Source organism: Lissotriton vulgaris, chromosome 12 (genome assembly GCF_964263255.1).
Source record: "Lissotriton vulgaris chromosome 12, aLisVul1.2, whole genome shotgun sequence".
NCBI lineage: Eukaryota > Metazoa > Chordata > Amphibia > Caudata > Salamandridae > Lissotriton > Lissotriton vulgaris.
Window position 1 is genome coordinate 523088558 of NC_141700.1, and position 15759 is coordinate 523104316.

Sequence of the window (15759 nt, forward strand, 5' to 3'; positions counted from 1 at the left end):
AATGCTGCGGCATCATGGACACTTTTTATTAATTCCTAAAGAATAAAAAAGGAAACTCTTGAGTACAGCCCATTAGTGGGAGTTCATTGGATGCAGCCACTTGTGAATGGGGACTAACCTGACTACGTTATAAGGAAGAGGGTGGAGCCGGGATTTGCCTGACAACTAATAGAGCTCCAACCTCAATGGGATTATGTTGCTGTTGATGCTATGACTGCAAGAGAGCAGATGGTGTTCCGTTTGAGATTTGGATTCATGGTGTATTTGCATGATTGGAATGAGTGGGTAAGAAGGATGGAGCCAAGGATTTTCAGATTGTTAACCACTTGTTGGTGACAAAGTGACTCAAGGAAGAGTGCCTTACCTACTTAGGCAATACCCATCTGATCAGACAAAGAGGGATACAATAAAATGTGTAATGTTAGCTGATAAGTGGTTGGCTAACAGGGTTCACAAAGGGCTGGAGAAGCACAGTTGGAGAGGAACACTCCACAGACTAGTTCCAAACCAGAGGGTAAGGGCCACGGTAATTCTCATGGGACTCGAGAAGAGCCCAGGTATCATGAGAATGGTAATGGAGCATCATGAGAAGGGAAGTCCAAGGTGGTGACTTGTTTTAAGTGCCACAAGGAGGTACATTACTGGCGAGATTGTCAAGAGAAGGAACTTGACACAGTGACACCATTGACAGCAAGTATGCTACACCTGGGAGGAGGGACCAGTTGCGCTCATCCTAGTAGCTATGGACATTTGGGAAAAGGACCCAGATGTTCTGAAGCACATTCATCCTAATTCAATGAGATTTGTACAGAACATTAGCATGAATGGGAGGAAAGTGCCTGCCCTGAGAGATACTGGAGCCTTCCACACTATGGTTGAGAGGAAGCACCTTAAGCCTAAAAAGATACTCTCTGGAACCAAGGGAACAGGATTAGTTGGTAGTGGAAAGGACAAAGAGTATTCGCTTTCCAGGGTTAAGATTAAGCTCAATGGCAAAGTGGCTATTATTGATGCTGGGGTACAGGAAGAGCAAAGAGCTCAATGTCTCTTGGGCAATGATTTGATTACCCATGTCTTGGTGGAAGGACCAAAAGCCTTTATGGCCTGGACAATGTCAGCTGTGTTAACCAGAGCACAGGCTGCACATCAGTCTCAGAGTGAGGCTGGGATCATCTTGCAGGGACCAGAACAAGGCAGTTTGCAGGAAAGGTCAGACTCTGGGAAGGCAGTGGCAGTGGAGGTCATATCTGCTGGAGCCTGGGTCATTTTCAGAGCTGCAGAGTTTTTTATCTGCTGGATGGCCTACCCAGGAAGACCTCCGCAAGACACAGGAGCAGTGCCCTACGCTGATGGAACTTAGAAAGGAAGCCCAAGATCGGATGGACAAAACAATGGTCGGAAAACACTATGTTGGCTGGGAGAATGATCTACTTTATAGTGAACCGGTAAATCCTGAACCAGGAACTAGCAAGAGGATAGTGGTTCCATTAGTGCACATGAACTTCCTTGTGGCATTGCCCATGAACTGTCCTTAGCAGGATACTCAGTGTTTAGAAGAACCCAGGATGGTTGGACCCTCTGTTCTACAGGCCAGGGATGTGCAGAGACACAGAGGGATTGTGTAGAACCTGCCCGCTTGCCAGATGAGTGATGACAGGAGGAAGGACTGAGGCACTATTAGTGCCTCTACCAATTGTAGGTGTTCTGTTTGAGCAAGTGGAAATTGACATAGTTGGTCCATTTGACCTCCCTTCGTAATCAGGCAACAAGTACATCTTGGTTGAGGTGAATCACCCTACCAGCTTCCCTAAAACTGTACCTCTGAGGAGCATGACTACAAAGGTGGTAGCGAAAGCTCTCCTAGGGATTTTTTCTAGGGTTGGATTTCCAAGGACAGTAATTTCAAACCGGGGAACCAACTTCATCTCTTCTTCCTTAGAGAGATGTGGGAGAAAGCTGATGCGACGTACCACATCTTCATGGCCCATCACCCATAAACCAGTAGTTTGGTGAAGCAGTTTAAGTATACCAGAGAACCTCAGGAGGAAATTAGATCTTCTCCTGCCATACCTTTTGGTTGTCTACCGAGAGATTCCACAGATAGGAGTCAGGTTCAGTCCCTCTGAACTTCTGTATGGACACACAGTGCGGGGTCCACTTGTCTTAGTCAGAGAAGAGTGGGAAGAAACATCAGAATCTCCACAGAATGATGTGGTGCACTATCTGGTTGGCCTCAGGAAGTTGATGGCGCAATACATCAGCCAGGCATAGAAAAACCTTCAGGCTATCGAAGTACTGATGAAAGCATGGTACGACTAGAAACCTAAGCTGACTGCATATTAGGAAGGAGGTGTTTGTGCTAAAGCCTATTTGTCCAAGGGCTTTGAAGGGCAAATGGTGTAGGCCATGCAAGATAGTTCAGCAAGTGTCTGAGGTAAACTACTTGGTGGACGCAGGTGCCACAAAGGAACTCAAGATGGTGTTCCATGTGAACAAGCTGAAGCATTACCTCCAGAGTGAATATTCAGTTAATATCTTGGCTATGGAAGAGGAAGCTGAGAAAGACAGTGAGCCTCTTCCTGACTTGCTGCATAGTGACATGAAGGATGGCACTGTGGAAGGAGTTCCGTTGGCCCTTAATCATCACCTAAGCAGCAGAAAGAATGTAGGGAGGTGTTAGGGTGGTTTGTCAACCTTTTCTTGCTGATTCCAGGATGACACCTGCCTGTGTGCATGACATAGACACAGGAGACAGTCTGCCAGGAAAAGTAAAACTGTAGAGAATGTCTGTCTGGGAAGCATTAAGGCGGATGTTGCCAAGATGTTGGACCTGAGAGTCATTAAGAGATCTTGTAGTCTTTGGTCTAGTCCTGTGGTTCTAGTAGCAAAGCAAGGGTCTACTGACTTGTGGATCTGTGTAGACTACCTAGCCCTCAATGACGTAACCAAAAGCAATGCCCATCCAATCCCCAGAGTGGATGAGCTTGTTGATCTGTTAGGTGTGGCAAAGTACTTGAGCACCTTTGAACTGACCAGTGGATATTAGCATATTGCTTTGGCACCAAATGCTAAGAAGACAGCATTTTCTACGCCAGAAGGGTTGTTTCAATAAGTTTAAGGTGATGTCCTTTAGGTTAAAGATTTCTCCTGCCACTTTTCAATGCCTGGTGAACCATTTGTTTTGCAGGGTTGGAAGAGTTCAGTGTGAACTACCCGGATGATATTGCTGTGTTCAGCAGTTCATGGAAGGACCACCTTAGCCACCAGCAACAGATGTTGGCAAGGGTACAGAAGGTGAAACTAACGATCAAAGAAACTACGTGTCAGGTGGGGCAGTCATCTGTAGTCTACATTGGTTATGAGGTGGGGAACTGGAGATTTCATCTGTTGACTGCTAAAATTCGGTCTGTGATGGAGTGGGAGGTACCTGCTGGCCCAGACTGAAGTTAGTACATTTTTAAGACTCGCCTCCTATTACAGGAACTTTGTGGCCAACTATGAGAGTATAGTTGCCTGATTGACTGCTTTGACCTCTGGGAAGCAGCCCAGAAAGATAATACGGACTGCAGAGTGTTAAAAAGCATTTGAGGAACTGATGAAGGGACTATGCACTGCTGCGGTATTGAAAGTGCCTGTCTTCAGTCAGCCTTTTTTAGTATAGTTGGATGCCTGTAACATAAGGAGTTGTAGCAGTGTTAGCTCAGCTGGATGAAAAAGATAGTGTGTGTCCGGTAGCCTTTATTAAGTTAGAGATTACTACCCAGAGAGCAGAACTGGGCAGCTGTTGAGGAGGAGTGCTAAGCCTTGTGCATGTTCCACCCATATTTGTTTTGCACTAAGTTTGTGGCGCAAGTAGATCGTAAGCCACTGAAATGGTTGATGGCTTTGAAGAGAGAGAATCCCAAGTTCTTGAGATGGTCTACTTCTTTGCAAGGGTTAGACTTTGTAGTGGAGCACAGAGCCGAATTGAGGAAAGGAATGCAGGTGGACTTTCCAGCTGGTTTTACTGATTTTTGCACCCAACCTCTCCAAGTTTGGATTAGGTTCAGGGTGTTTTGATCTGGGAGGGGTGTCTGGTGGGACGGAAAAGTCCGCTGCATGTTTAAAGACGTGTACCCCTGCCCAGAGTACCCAAATGCAGATTTGTTGTCATATTTAAACACGGATCATGCGTGTTCGCCATGACGTATGCCTGCCTCACGGATTGCGGTCTTGTTGGCCTGGAAGGGGCACCCAAAGTGCTATCCTCATAGTGGGTAAAGGCTTCTTCCGTCATCATTGGTTAAGCAGCACAAGCACTGTGGTGGCAGCATACCATGTAGTGATCAGTAGTAGTGAGCAGGTGCTTTTTATCTTGTGTTACTGGAGTGAGTGAGGCCTACAGGCTCACTCATCTTTTTAAAAGTTATGCTGTTGTGTGCTTAACTCACCCTTGGCCTACATCAGGGGAGTAATGTGGAGTGCTGTGCAAAGCAGGAGTAGTGACTCTGTGCTGGATGTATGTGTGACTGAGACAGGGTTAGAGTTTATGTATGCCTGCGGGCAATACATTACATGAGAGATGTAGTGCTCTGCAGTGGGTATTCCAAGGAAGCATGTCCTGGGTGTATGTGTGCAGTACAGTACATGAAAGGTGAAGTGTTGTACAGCCTGCACATTTTGAGAGTGTGCGTTTTTAAATTGCAGACCCTGGTACAATACAGAAAAGCTACAGTACTGAGAGTGTGTGTAGAATGAGTGTGTATGCTGAATGTATGTGTGTCTGTAATGGCACAATGCATGACGGTAACAGTGCTGGACAATTAGTGTGCTGTGAATGAACACTGAGCGCAAGTGTGCCTGCAATGGTACATTACATGGAGGACCTCTGGTTCTGCTTTAGAAAGCCCAAGCCTTTCTAGTGAAGACATGAGGATTAGAGGAATCTCCTTCCAGACAGATTTGTGTAAAGCTGCTTTCCTGAGAGCTGGGTGGGAAACACACTGGAGGAAGGGAGGAAGAGACTACCTGTGTACACTTCTAAAAGGTACTCTTTAATTGAGTGATAGATCACAAGGAAGGGACCTGGATACATCACTGGAAGGAGATGAGGCTGATAAAGAAATCATAAAGAGTACTGTTGGGAGCCCAAGATTAACATTTTAATGAACAAATCACTGTAGCTTTGACAGACTTCCCAAGACTTTGTAATTTTGCGATTTGCAAAAATAGCACAAAATCAGGACTTCTGTAAAAATTAACCCTCGGCGTAGTTTGCGAAGTAGCGCTACTCGTAGCTACGCGAAGTACACTTCGCACTACGCGAGCTATATGTAGCACTACGCAAACTGCATAGTAGCATGTTCGGGGATGATTGCTCAGTGCCGGATGCTTGTCCGCACTGTGCAATCATTGAAAACGGCATCTTGCACAGTGCAAGCTGTCGTTTTCTGCCACTCGAGTAGATTTTTACTGGAGCGACAGCTTTCTCAACACGGACTGCTAGTTTCTCATCGCGAGTGGTCGCGAGCATACGCGATCACTTGCAATGAGAAACCTTACCTCCCCGCGTTGAGAATCTCGCCGGAAGGTTTAGTTTACACGCTTGCTATCGGCAACTTGATGTTGCTGATCGCAAACGAGGAAAAAGTCTCGCCAGGATGTCATTTTGCTTGCTCGCAGTCGCCAACTTGACGTTGAGGACCGCGAGCAAGAAAAAAATGTGCTACGTGCAATTCGCGTAGTGCGAAGTAGCGTAAACTTCGCAAACTATGCAAGCGTAGCGTAGTTGTCTGCCCAGGCTTAGTCAAAATGCCACAATTTTTACAAAAGTCCACGCAAAATCTTAAATAACCCCTTTTTCTTTAAACCTCCTTTTATTGGCCCTGTGCTGCCCCTTTGAGCCAGTAAAAGGAGACTTGGCAGGAGAGAGGTGTTTTCCTACTCTCTCTGCCTCCATTACAAAGCAAAACAAAGTCTACAGAAGACCGGGACTTAAACGGTATGTTAATGTCCAGGCTTCCTTTGGCATTCTTTGGCCCCTATACCCCCCATTATGGCATGTATCTGTGCTCACCCCTACCCCAGATAACTACTCAACCCCAGGGGCACCCATCACACACAATTAGTGTGAACTACATGGTGCTGGAGGGGAACTGTTACTTTAGGCCCCTCCACCCTCCTCACACCTCAATTTAAGGTGGGAGGTGAGTGGAGGGGACTAAAGTAACAGCTCCTCTCCAGCACCATGTATTTGATGCAGGAAACCAGGGCGGCAGGGTGGAGACAGAGAGAGTGCAACTTTAAAATTTAAATGGGCGCTCTCTCTGACACCAACTATTTGTCTTCCCTGCACTGTGCAGTGCTGGTTTGCTGGTCCCACAGCTGGGCCACAGTATTTTTGTGACAGGCATGTTTAGTGCCTGTTGCAAAAATGCCACAAATTTAGCTTTTGTGGACTGCAATTTTTTTATTTTAAGGCTGTAAAATTGGCCAAAACAAACCGCAAAATCCTGGGGTGTCTGCTTAGATCCAGGTATTAACTGTGGTCACTCCCAATATCTGTGTTGTGGGTCTGTCAACTTAGGAGTTTTTCCAGCTGTGACAGCCTTTCAAGGGCGGGTGAATCAAAGGAAAAATGTACACTTCCTAAGAGGCAGAACCCCCACATAAAACTTCAAAGACTCAAACTCTAAATCACATTTGGTGTCTGTAAACGGACTATAGGGAAGGGGAGGTTGAGACCCCAAAACTTGTCATCTGCCAAGCAGCCAGACTAGCTGTGTGAGAAGGGGATGCTCTGCAAGACTTCTGCCTGTGACCAATACTGCTAGTCTCCCTGCTGGGTGAAAGGACACCAACCAGGGAAAACCAAGATCGCCCTGGAGCACCAGCACCTGCCTGCTTGCCAAGACCAGTGTGACCTGTAAGGAAGAGAAGAGTGTTGGAGGGAGAGAGGACCAGAGGGGAACACTACCAAGAGGACTCCCTGACTGAGGTGTGAGGGAATGACTGAGCATCGATCTGGTCTTTGACTATGTGTCAGAGCGAATCAGGGACCCCTGTATGCCAGGAGAGGGCTACCATGACTTCAGCCAATAACTGAGTGACGTGAGTGAAGCGCAAGGTCTTCACTGGCTCGTTGTTGTGACCTTGTATGCCGAGGGGCACCATTGACCTATTTGTAGCCAAAGCTTCGAGACATGTATCCGCTTTAATCAGCGACCCCGTATGCCAGGTTGGGCTATCGTAGTGAGGGCGAGTGGTCCGTATGAGTTTGCCCCTAGACTGGGAAGTACAGCGGCACCCCCAATTGCCAGAAGGGGCTTCCAGTACCAATGCTGCTAGAAGATGGGGTCGTTACCATCGACAGACGATTGTGGCTGTGTTTGGCAGGTCAAGTCCGCACACCAAGACCTGCACCTGACTGTTTCCCTGGAAGACCGTGAAGACACCGCAATAGATGTTCCACTTACGCTGGGCTTCATTTGAGAGCTGGATGGTTGAATCCCCTCACTGCGTGTGAGAGGAAGAGTGACTTACATCGTCTTTGCAGAGTGGAAGCAGCTCCGATAGCTGTGACAAACCGGCAGTGCTGCTTGAGGGAGAGAGCCTGCACCTGCCGGGTTCTGCCGTGTGTACCGCAAGCTGTTTGACTTCTACGACCAGGACTTGTGAGCGCCCATGAAGAGGGCACTCTCAGAACTGCTGGTCGCTTCCATACCGCTGTAGTGGGTAGGACTAGGACTGGGCACTAAGAGTCAAGTGCAGAAGGGGTACTTAGCCCAGTTTCTCACAATCCATAGTAGGTCAAGACTCAGGACGTCAGGAGTAAATGGCCTCAACCTCCATGGTTGGGCCCAGTAACCATTACATGCCCCGTAGTCCTCTGAAAGCCGTTTTGACAACCCCACACCATTACTGTAATGAACATAATCGAAGCCTTTGCCTCTTTGGTGTTCCAGAAGACTGCTAGGAGGAATTGTGATTTATTTGTTGTCTTAAATACCCATTTTTGTGAAAATGGTTTACATGAGATCCCACCTATGCACTATATGTTCAACACAAAATGTTATTTGTAGCTTACACCGAAATCTGATCAGTCAAGAGCAGCCATGCCAAACAGATAAGCTTTGCTGTTGGTTATCAATTTCTTTTAAAAATTCCAACATGCTAAAAACAACTGAGTTGGGGTACGTTTAATCGAAATTATAAATTGTGATTATAAAAGTAGTTATTTTGCATTGCCCTTTTGGTTAGATTCTTGCTTCCACCTTGATTAGAATATATAAGGGAAACATTCACAAATGGGTCTTAAAGGAATTAAAACGATAATTTCTGCAGCGCAGAGGGAGCAGGGGTGGAGTTGAGATTTGGCAGGGTCGCTGTTGAGAAATTTTAGGCGCAGAAGAATCAAACGGTGGGTAGGAAGAGGAGCCCCCCGAGGTTAGAACAGTCATTACAAAAGCATGTTCCAATTCTATGCAAAGAGGCCTAAGAAGCTCAGGTGGGTGGTGCTCAAGAGTCTGGCTTTTGGCAGCGATAACTGTAGGATGCTGTCGGATTTGAGTCAGTTTCACTTAACCTGGCGCAGACATTAGTTTTTTTAAAGGAATATGGAAGCCTTCAGTTATCTGGGAAAATAGAACTGGCTAGCAGGATCGAACATTTGTTCTTAATCATGGGTTTGAAGGACAGAAAGTGTGGGTTACTTGGATGTATTATACTAGACAGGGTCGGATTGGGATCACAATTTGGCCCGGGCACTGACGAAAAAAGTGGCCCACGTTCAAGGGGTGTGGCATACATTTAAGTGGCGTGGCCTACAGTTAAGGGGCGTGGTCCACATTCAAGGGGCGTGCCCTTTCATGAAACACTATTTGGTTACTCTTTGAGGTCTAATTCGTAGAGAAATATTTAGTAAATTAAGCCTTTTAACCCCTTGTCTGCTGATGACGGAACCGCTCCGTCATCAGCTGCAGTGGCGCTGTGCTGATGACGGAGCGGTTCCGTCATGGCCCGCTCGGAGCGCCTGCGTGGCACGAATTCCGCGCATGCGCTGAGCGTTCCATTGAGCGGGGCGGGCCATGAAGGAACCGTTCCGTCATAAGCACAGCGCCACCGACGCTGGTGACGGAGCGGTTCCGTCACCAGCATGCGGCCGCCGCGCGGCCGCCCCGCCCCCATAGCACTGCGGCGGAATAGCCGCCGCAGTGAAGGGGTTAAAGCTTACAGAGCAAGTAACATTGGTAAAGACTAGGAGCACTGCAGGTCTGATAACTGAATACTTACATGCAGTCTTAACGCCCTGCACAAGGTCGTTAGATACTCTTTCCCAACCAGCTAATCATCACATAAATCAGAAATCTAGTACAAAGTCAAGGAGAAAGGGTAAGACTGGAATCTCTAGGAACAGAACATGTAATAACAAAAGTAAGAATTCACAAATGAGGAAAAGGCAGTCTGGGGTGTAAAGAATGCTGAAAAAATGTATCTGTACTATCTAGTCATATATTTATTTCACAGCCAGCAAGTGATGTCTATATACAAAAAACACAGTTTTATTCACATCTGTTGCTGCCTTCAAGTCTGGGCCATGAGGAGACTGAGGATTACTCAATTAACCATGAAAATTATATAAAATCTGCAAAAAGGAATTCTAACCTGAACATGCTAGAAAAGTTAATTCTTCTGCACAGAGAAAGAAGTGCCAAGTTTGCAAATTTTGCTTAGGCCTCGAACAAGGCCTAGCATAGAATGAGGCTAAACAGCTCTCTTTTGAGAAATCACATTACACAAAGTCTTAGACATGTCCTGAAATCAACACACAAACATGTTGCCACTTTCTGGCCTAGGACCTAAAATAGAGTGCAGTCAGACCTACACACTACAAACAAAAACTAACCAAAACCTACTAATTAATATTTTTGGCATATAGAGAAATATGCCCCTTGTCTGCATTTTGGATGAGGCCTTTAAAATAAAGTTACATTATTAACTGGCACACAAATGAATCAGTAAATTGTGCAAAGAAATGGTAAACAAAATTGTTTCTACCGGTTCCTTCTTGCTTCAGAGGAAGGGATCGGCTAGCAACACATTGCATTTCTGGGTGCTGGATGTGGCAAGTCAAGAAAACCTTTGAGGAAGACCTACTGCACTGAGCCTAGTGTAGTATTTTCTGGATTCGGTGGGATGACAATTGAGGCACACTCGATGTAGCGTTGAGTACTGCTTTACTCAGCCTACTTTGGTCAGCCCTTTGGAGAGTGGGATGCCAAGGGGATTAGATGGCCCCTCTTGAGTTAGAGCTTGGCAGTGTGGTGCATCTGGTTACAAGAGTAACCAAATAGAAAAGGCTGGGTGAACACTCTGTAGTTCTGTATGGGAGTGTCAGGACTAGGGTGACCAACTGGCATGGGTGCAAATTCAGGATGGGGAGTGTAAAAATTCAGGACAAAGGGTTAAAATTCAGAACAAACCTTCTGGACAAAAGGTACGTTTTACAGACCCATCAGAGGAGTTTGCGCATTATTATGTAAGTAAGTAAATAGACAACCATTTAAGCACTAGTCAAAATAAATTTATATCAGGTTGAACCAATCGTGTACTTCACGGTTTTTCAGCATGCACGCAGCTTTGATCAACTGTGCAGGTCTTTTTGTGATATTTCATATGATAATCTATATATATGGTTACAGCACTGGGTTGTCCAGTCTGATATTTTGTTTACAATTCATGGTTCTGAGCAGGCATGTTTGGTGAGAGAAATGGTCGGGAAGATCTGCTTGGATAGTCATTGTAAGATGTAAAGTGGCAAACATAACATGCCGCTAATCCAGATCCAAAAATATTCAACCATTTGCAAACTTATCCATCATGAATTCTTCCATCCATCATTTCACTCATCCATCCCTCCATCCACCCTTTTACTCATCCACCCATTATCCACCCATTCATCCACTCTTCCACCCATCCATCCATTCACTCATCCATCCATTTACCCTTGAAGCCATCCAGCCACCCTTTCACTTACTCATCCATCCACGCAGTCACTCACCCTTAGACACATTCACCCTTTCAGTCATCCACACATCCATCCTCACTTTTTCTCTCAATCCACCCTTTCACCCAATCCATCTCTTCACTCATCCATCTAGCCATTTGCCCTCTCACCCATCCAGCCATCCTTTCACCTTCTTATCCATCCACCCAGTCACTCATCCTTCCACCTATTTACCCTTTCAGCCATCCATTCTCCCTTTCTCTCTCCATCAACCCTTTCACTTAGCCATCCATCCTTCCTTCCATCCACCCAACTATCCATCTACTAATCCACTCATGCATCCATCCATTGACCCTATCACTCATCCATCCTTTCAATAATCCATCCATCTTTTCTCTCATCCATCCTTTCACTCCTTCACTCATCTATCCAATCTTTTGCCCATGTACCCTCCCTTTCACTCACACATCCATCCTTACGGCCACCCTTTCACACATCTGTTCATCCATTCACACTTTCACTTATCAATTAGTTAATCCATCCATCATTTCACTTATCCATCCACCCATTCTCTCTCATCATCCATCCATTCACCCTTTCATTCAGCCATTCACCCTTTCACTGATCCATCCAGCCATCCCTTCACTTACTCTCTCACCCACCTTTTCACAATAATTGTGAGCTCAGCCTTTGGTTGCAGAGTTGCAGACAGAAGAGACTCATCAGGAACTCACCCCTCGCTGTAGTTCCTAAAGCAAAGGGAGGCGTTCAAGATGCCCCTGCACATAGTCAATCTGAAACATTGGAAGTCATGAGTCATGCATGATGCACAGTGCCAGGCCCTGAGGTGTCTGTGACATGGTGTTGTTTCCAGGGCTTTAAGTGGGATGACAAAACTGAGGGGTCTCTCCAAAGGGGGTGTTCAATGTAATTATGGGCGTAGCTTAAAACACCTAAGCTACAAATCTGTGCTTAGCATAGTGTGCCGCCCGACTGGTATTTTGCTGCTTCTGTCATTGCGTTCAGATATATAATACGGCAAGTAATGTTACACCTACAACAAGCCAGAACTATATGTTTTGTCAATGGTTGTAAGTTGCATAAAATAGAAAAGCTGCAACCATGACTTCCTTGAATGTAATATTGAAAATGCATCAGTTCTAAATGATGACACCGAGAAAAAACTATAACCCTTTTTTTTAAAACTTCTTGCAGGGGGGTGGGGGCGGGGGGGGGGGGGGCTAAGGTGAAGATTGTGCACTTTCAAAATATCACCTGGCCCCCACAGCCAGACCCATTCTTCCTCGCCCACTGTGCCCTGAATGTGAGGGGATGTGGGCGAGGTGTTAAGACTATCACTGTTTCCCCGGCGGCGTGGCCCCCAGGGGGGCCATGGTGAAAATGGCTCAAAAGGCCTGAGAAACACCTGGCCCCCAGGGAGGCCGATTCTTGTAAACAATCACCCCCTCCCCAGCCACCCTCAGTGTGATTGCTTTGCAGGGCAGGGGGTGCAGTAGAGGCCACAGCTGATAATCGCTGGATGGCCTGCACAGTGAAGCGCTTTCATTTCTGTCTCTGTCTCCGTGCTGTGGGCTGTTTTTTTTCTCCCATTTCCTAATCGACAGAGAGCAGACAGCAGAGAGCACTCTCTGTGGACTGGGAAAGGGGAGAAAAAACCGGCCCACAGAGGGCACTGAAACAGCAGCCCTTCGGCCAATTCCCGAATGCCCGCAGTGCCAATCCGCCCCTGATACTAGAGGCACTTTGAGGCCTTTCACCGTTTTTGTGGCGCTCTGGTCGATACGTGGTGGAGGAGCCCCTGTCCTCCAGTCGCTGCCTCACGATCCTTCCCCCTACGTGACACATCTCTGACTTTCACCCCTAAATTCATATGTTCACTACCTATAAATCCATACTCCTTTCAAAATCCATACTCCTTTCAAATGCAATCGGTCAGTAATACATTAAATATGGGAAATTTAGTGGACTGCCAAGTTCTCTAAAACTGGCTTTTTCGTGTGAGGCAGCGGGAACTGCAGGACCTTCAACCATTCTTCAATTCTAGTGCTGTCTTTTGTGTCCTAATTACCAGCAGTGCTTAAACTGTGGGTAAGAGTCTGCGATGCCTACTCAGTGCAGATTAATACAGTATATATGCATAGGGCAAGCAAAATATAAAAATGACAGTTTTAAAACGCTTGGTATATGTGAAGGAATTTGAAACTGGAGGCTAAAACTTAAGTTGGTGATCTCAATACGAACTTAAGGTCGGTCCGTGAAAGTAGCGAAGAGTTATATGAATGATTGTGGCCTCAGCTGCAGCACTAGCACACACACACAGAGCCTATTGCTTGTCCTTGAGAAATAAAACCAATATTTGGAAAACGTCAATCTACCCAATAAAATTAGAATTTTATTTTTGTTTACTTATTTGTGAATGTAAAAAATATTTTATAATTTGTGTCTTTATGTTATGTTTATGTTTATGTTTTGTAAAGCGCCTGGCTGCCTGAAGGCATCACCGCGCTGGTTAGTGTTGTACTGGGGGCTACAACCACATGTAAATTAACGGGGAAACAGCCAAGTCTTTAGATTTTTCCTGAAGGAGAATTCGTTAGGCAGGGATCTAAGATCAAGTGGGAAGGCATTACATAGCCTCAGTACCAAATAGGGAAATGATCTGCCCTCCCATCTTGCCCTTTTGACTCTGGCTTTCCTCAGGAGCTGCAGGTGGGAGGATCTTAGGTGTTTGATGGAAATGTACATAGAGATCAGTTGTCTAAGCTTTACTGGGCCTTTTTTAGGTCTCGGCCTGCGTAGGCTGCGCTTGCGCAGTCTCGCCGCCAAGATTTTATGTTTTCTAGTAGGGAGGTAAACAAGCTAGCTCTTCTCCATTGGCTTGCTTCCTAAACGGCGGCCAGCAATTGGAGAAGAGCTATGTCCGTCACTCTAAGCTCCATCCGTTTCGGATTGAGGGGCGTGTTTTTTGCTGTCCTTTCTCTCCGTGACGTCTTCAGTCACTCAACAAAAAACACGCCTCCATAGTCTGAAAAGGACGGGGCTTGCTGCCTCTCGAGGACACAAACTTTGTGTTGGCAATGCTTTAAGCCCCGTCCTTTTCAGACTGGTGGGCGTGTTTTATGTTGTTGACATTTTTCGAAAAACACGCCCCCCACTCTGAAAAGGACGGGGCTTACAGTGTGAGCACTTTGTGCCTTGATCCGCCTTGATCGAAATGCACATATTAGTTCAACCAGCTTCCTGCTGCCTCGGTGGGTGACAGAGTGAATCAAACACACTGCAAGCATCCTTGCGCGCTCCAGAAAAGAGCTGTGTGATGCGATGCACATGACTCGCCTCCGTACCCCGACCTGTGCAGCGAATGTGCTCATGTTCAGCCAATTGCACGGGAGCCCCGCCTCGCCCCCTCTCCGCAGTGCTGGGCCCACACACTGTCCGCCTTTTTTCCGTCCCTGCTGTGCGAGAGCGTGCTGGCTGCCTACATGCACGGCTCCAGCCAATGGTAACTTGGCAGACGGTCCCTGGCCTCCGAGCGTGCACCTCAGTTCCCAGGCCCCACCCCCAGCGGTGTAGTAGGGGCAGTGGCGTACATCGCCGGTTTTCTGCTGGAGGAGCGAGCCATCTGCAACGACAAGTTCTCACAGAATGGCTACCACACGGTGGCCCAGGGCACCAAGAAGGAGGGCTGCACCTTCCTCTTCATGCTGCTGTACTTCTTCGGCATGGCCTCGTCCATCTGGTGAGTTATCCTGTCTCTCACCTGGTTCCTGGCGGCTGGCATGAAGTGGGGCCACAAAGCCATTGGAGCCAACTCGCAGTACTTCCACTGGCTGCTTGGGCCGTGCCCGCCGTCAAGACCATCACCATCTTGGCCGTGGGACAAGTGGACTGTGATGTGCTGAGCGGCGTCTGCTTTCTGGGCATCAACAGCGTGGATGCTCTGCGTTGCTTCGTGCTCGCCCCACTTTTTATCAATCGCTTCATTGGCACCTCCTTTCTGCTGGCTGGCTTTGTGTCACTTTTCCGCATTCGCACCATCATGAAGCACGATGGCACAAAGACCGAGAAGCTGGAGAAGTTGATGGTGCGCATTGGCATCTTCAGCGTGCTCTACACCGTGCCTGCCACCATAGTCATAGCCTGCTACTTCTTCGAGCAGGCCTTCCGGGAGCAGTGGGAGCACGCCTGGGTCACTCAGAGCTGCAAGAGCTACGCCATCCCCTGCCCACCAGCTGGCCACGGCCACCGGCACATGAGCCCGGACTTCACAGTCTTCATGATCAAGTGGAAGCCGCCCACGGTAAGCCAGGCTCTGACAGTGCTTCAGGGAGGGAGGGGCGGAGGCTACCTGTGGGCAGCTAAGGACGGTGATGTGAGAGTGTGTGTACGAGGAAGGCGGCGGGGGCTTGGAAAGTGAGGGGCAGAGATTCGGCGACTGTCCCGAAGTGGCTTAGGGGCTCAAACTGTTAGGAGTCAGTGGATGCATGAGTCAGTGGGTGGATAGAGTAGAGTAGTGAATGTATGTGTCATTGGGTTAATGGAGTTGAGTGGTGGTTGGGTGGATGGAGTCAGTGGATGCATGAGTTGGTGGGTGGATGGAGTACAGTGGTGGATGTATTTGTCAGTGGGCGAATGGAGATGAGTGGTGGATGGAGTCAGTGGGTGAATGTAGATGAGTGGTGGTTGGGTGGATGGAGTCAGTGGGTGGATAAAGTTGAGTGGTGGTTGGTTGAATAGAGTGGGTGGATTCATGA

General features: G+C 47.3%; 1 protein-coding gene across 1 annotated transcript in view; it reads left to right on the forward strand.

Annotated features, from left to right (window-relative positions):
* The first annotated feature begins 2476 nt into the window (after positions 1 to 2476).
* The window catches only part of LOC147677660 (uncharacterized), a 160844-nt gene continuing 147561 nt past the window's right edge, over positions 2477 to 15759 (forward strand). The window contains exons 1-3 of the mRNA XM_086945572.1: positions 2477 to 2567; positions 3188 to 3423; positions 14862 to 15305. Coding sequence (XP_086801698.1) covers positions 2477 to 2567; positions 3188 to 3423; positions 14862 to 15305 — 771 coding nt within the window. The remainder of the gene's footprint in view (positions 2568 to 3187; positions 3424 to 14861; positions 15306 to 15759) is intronic.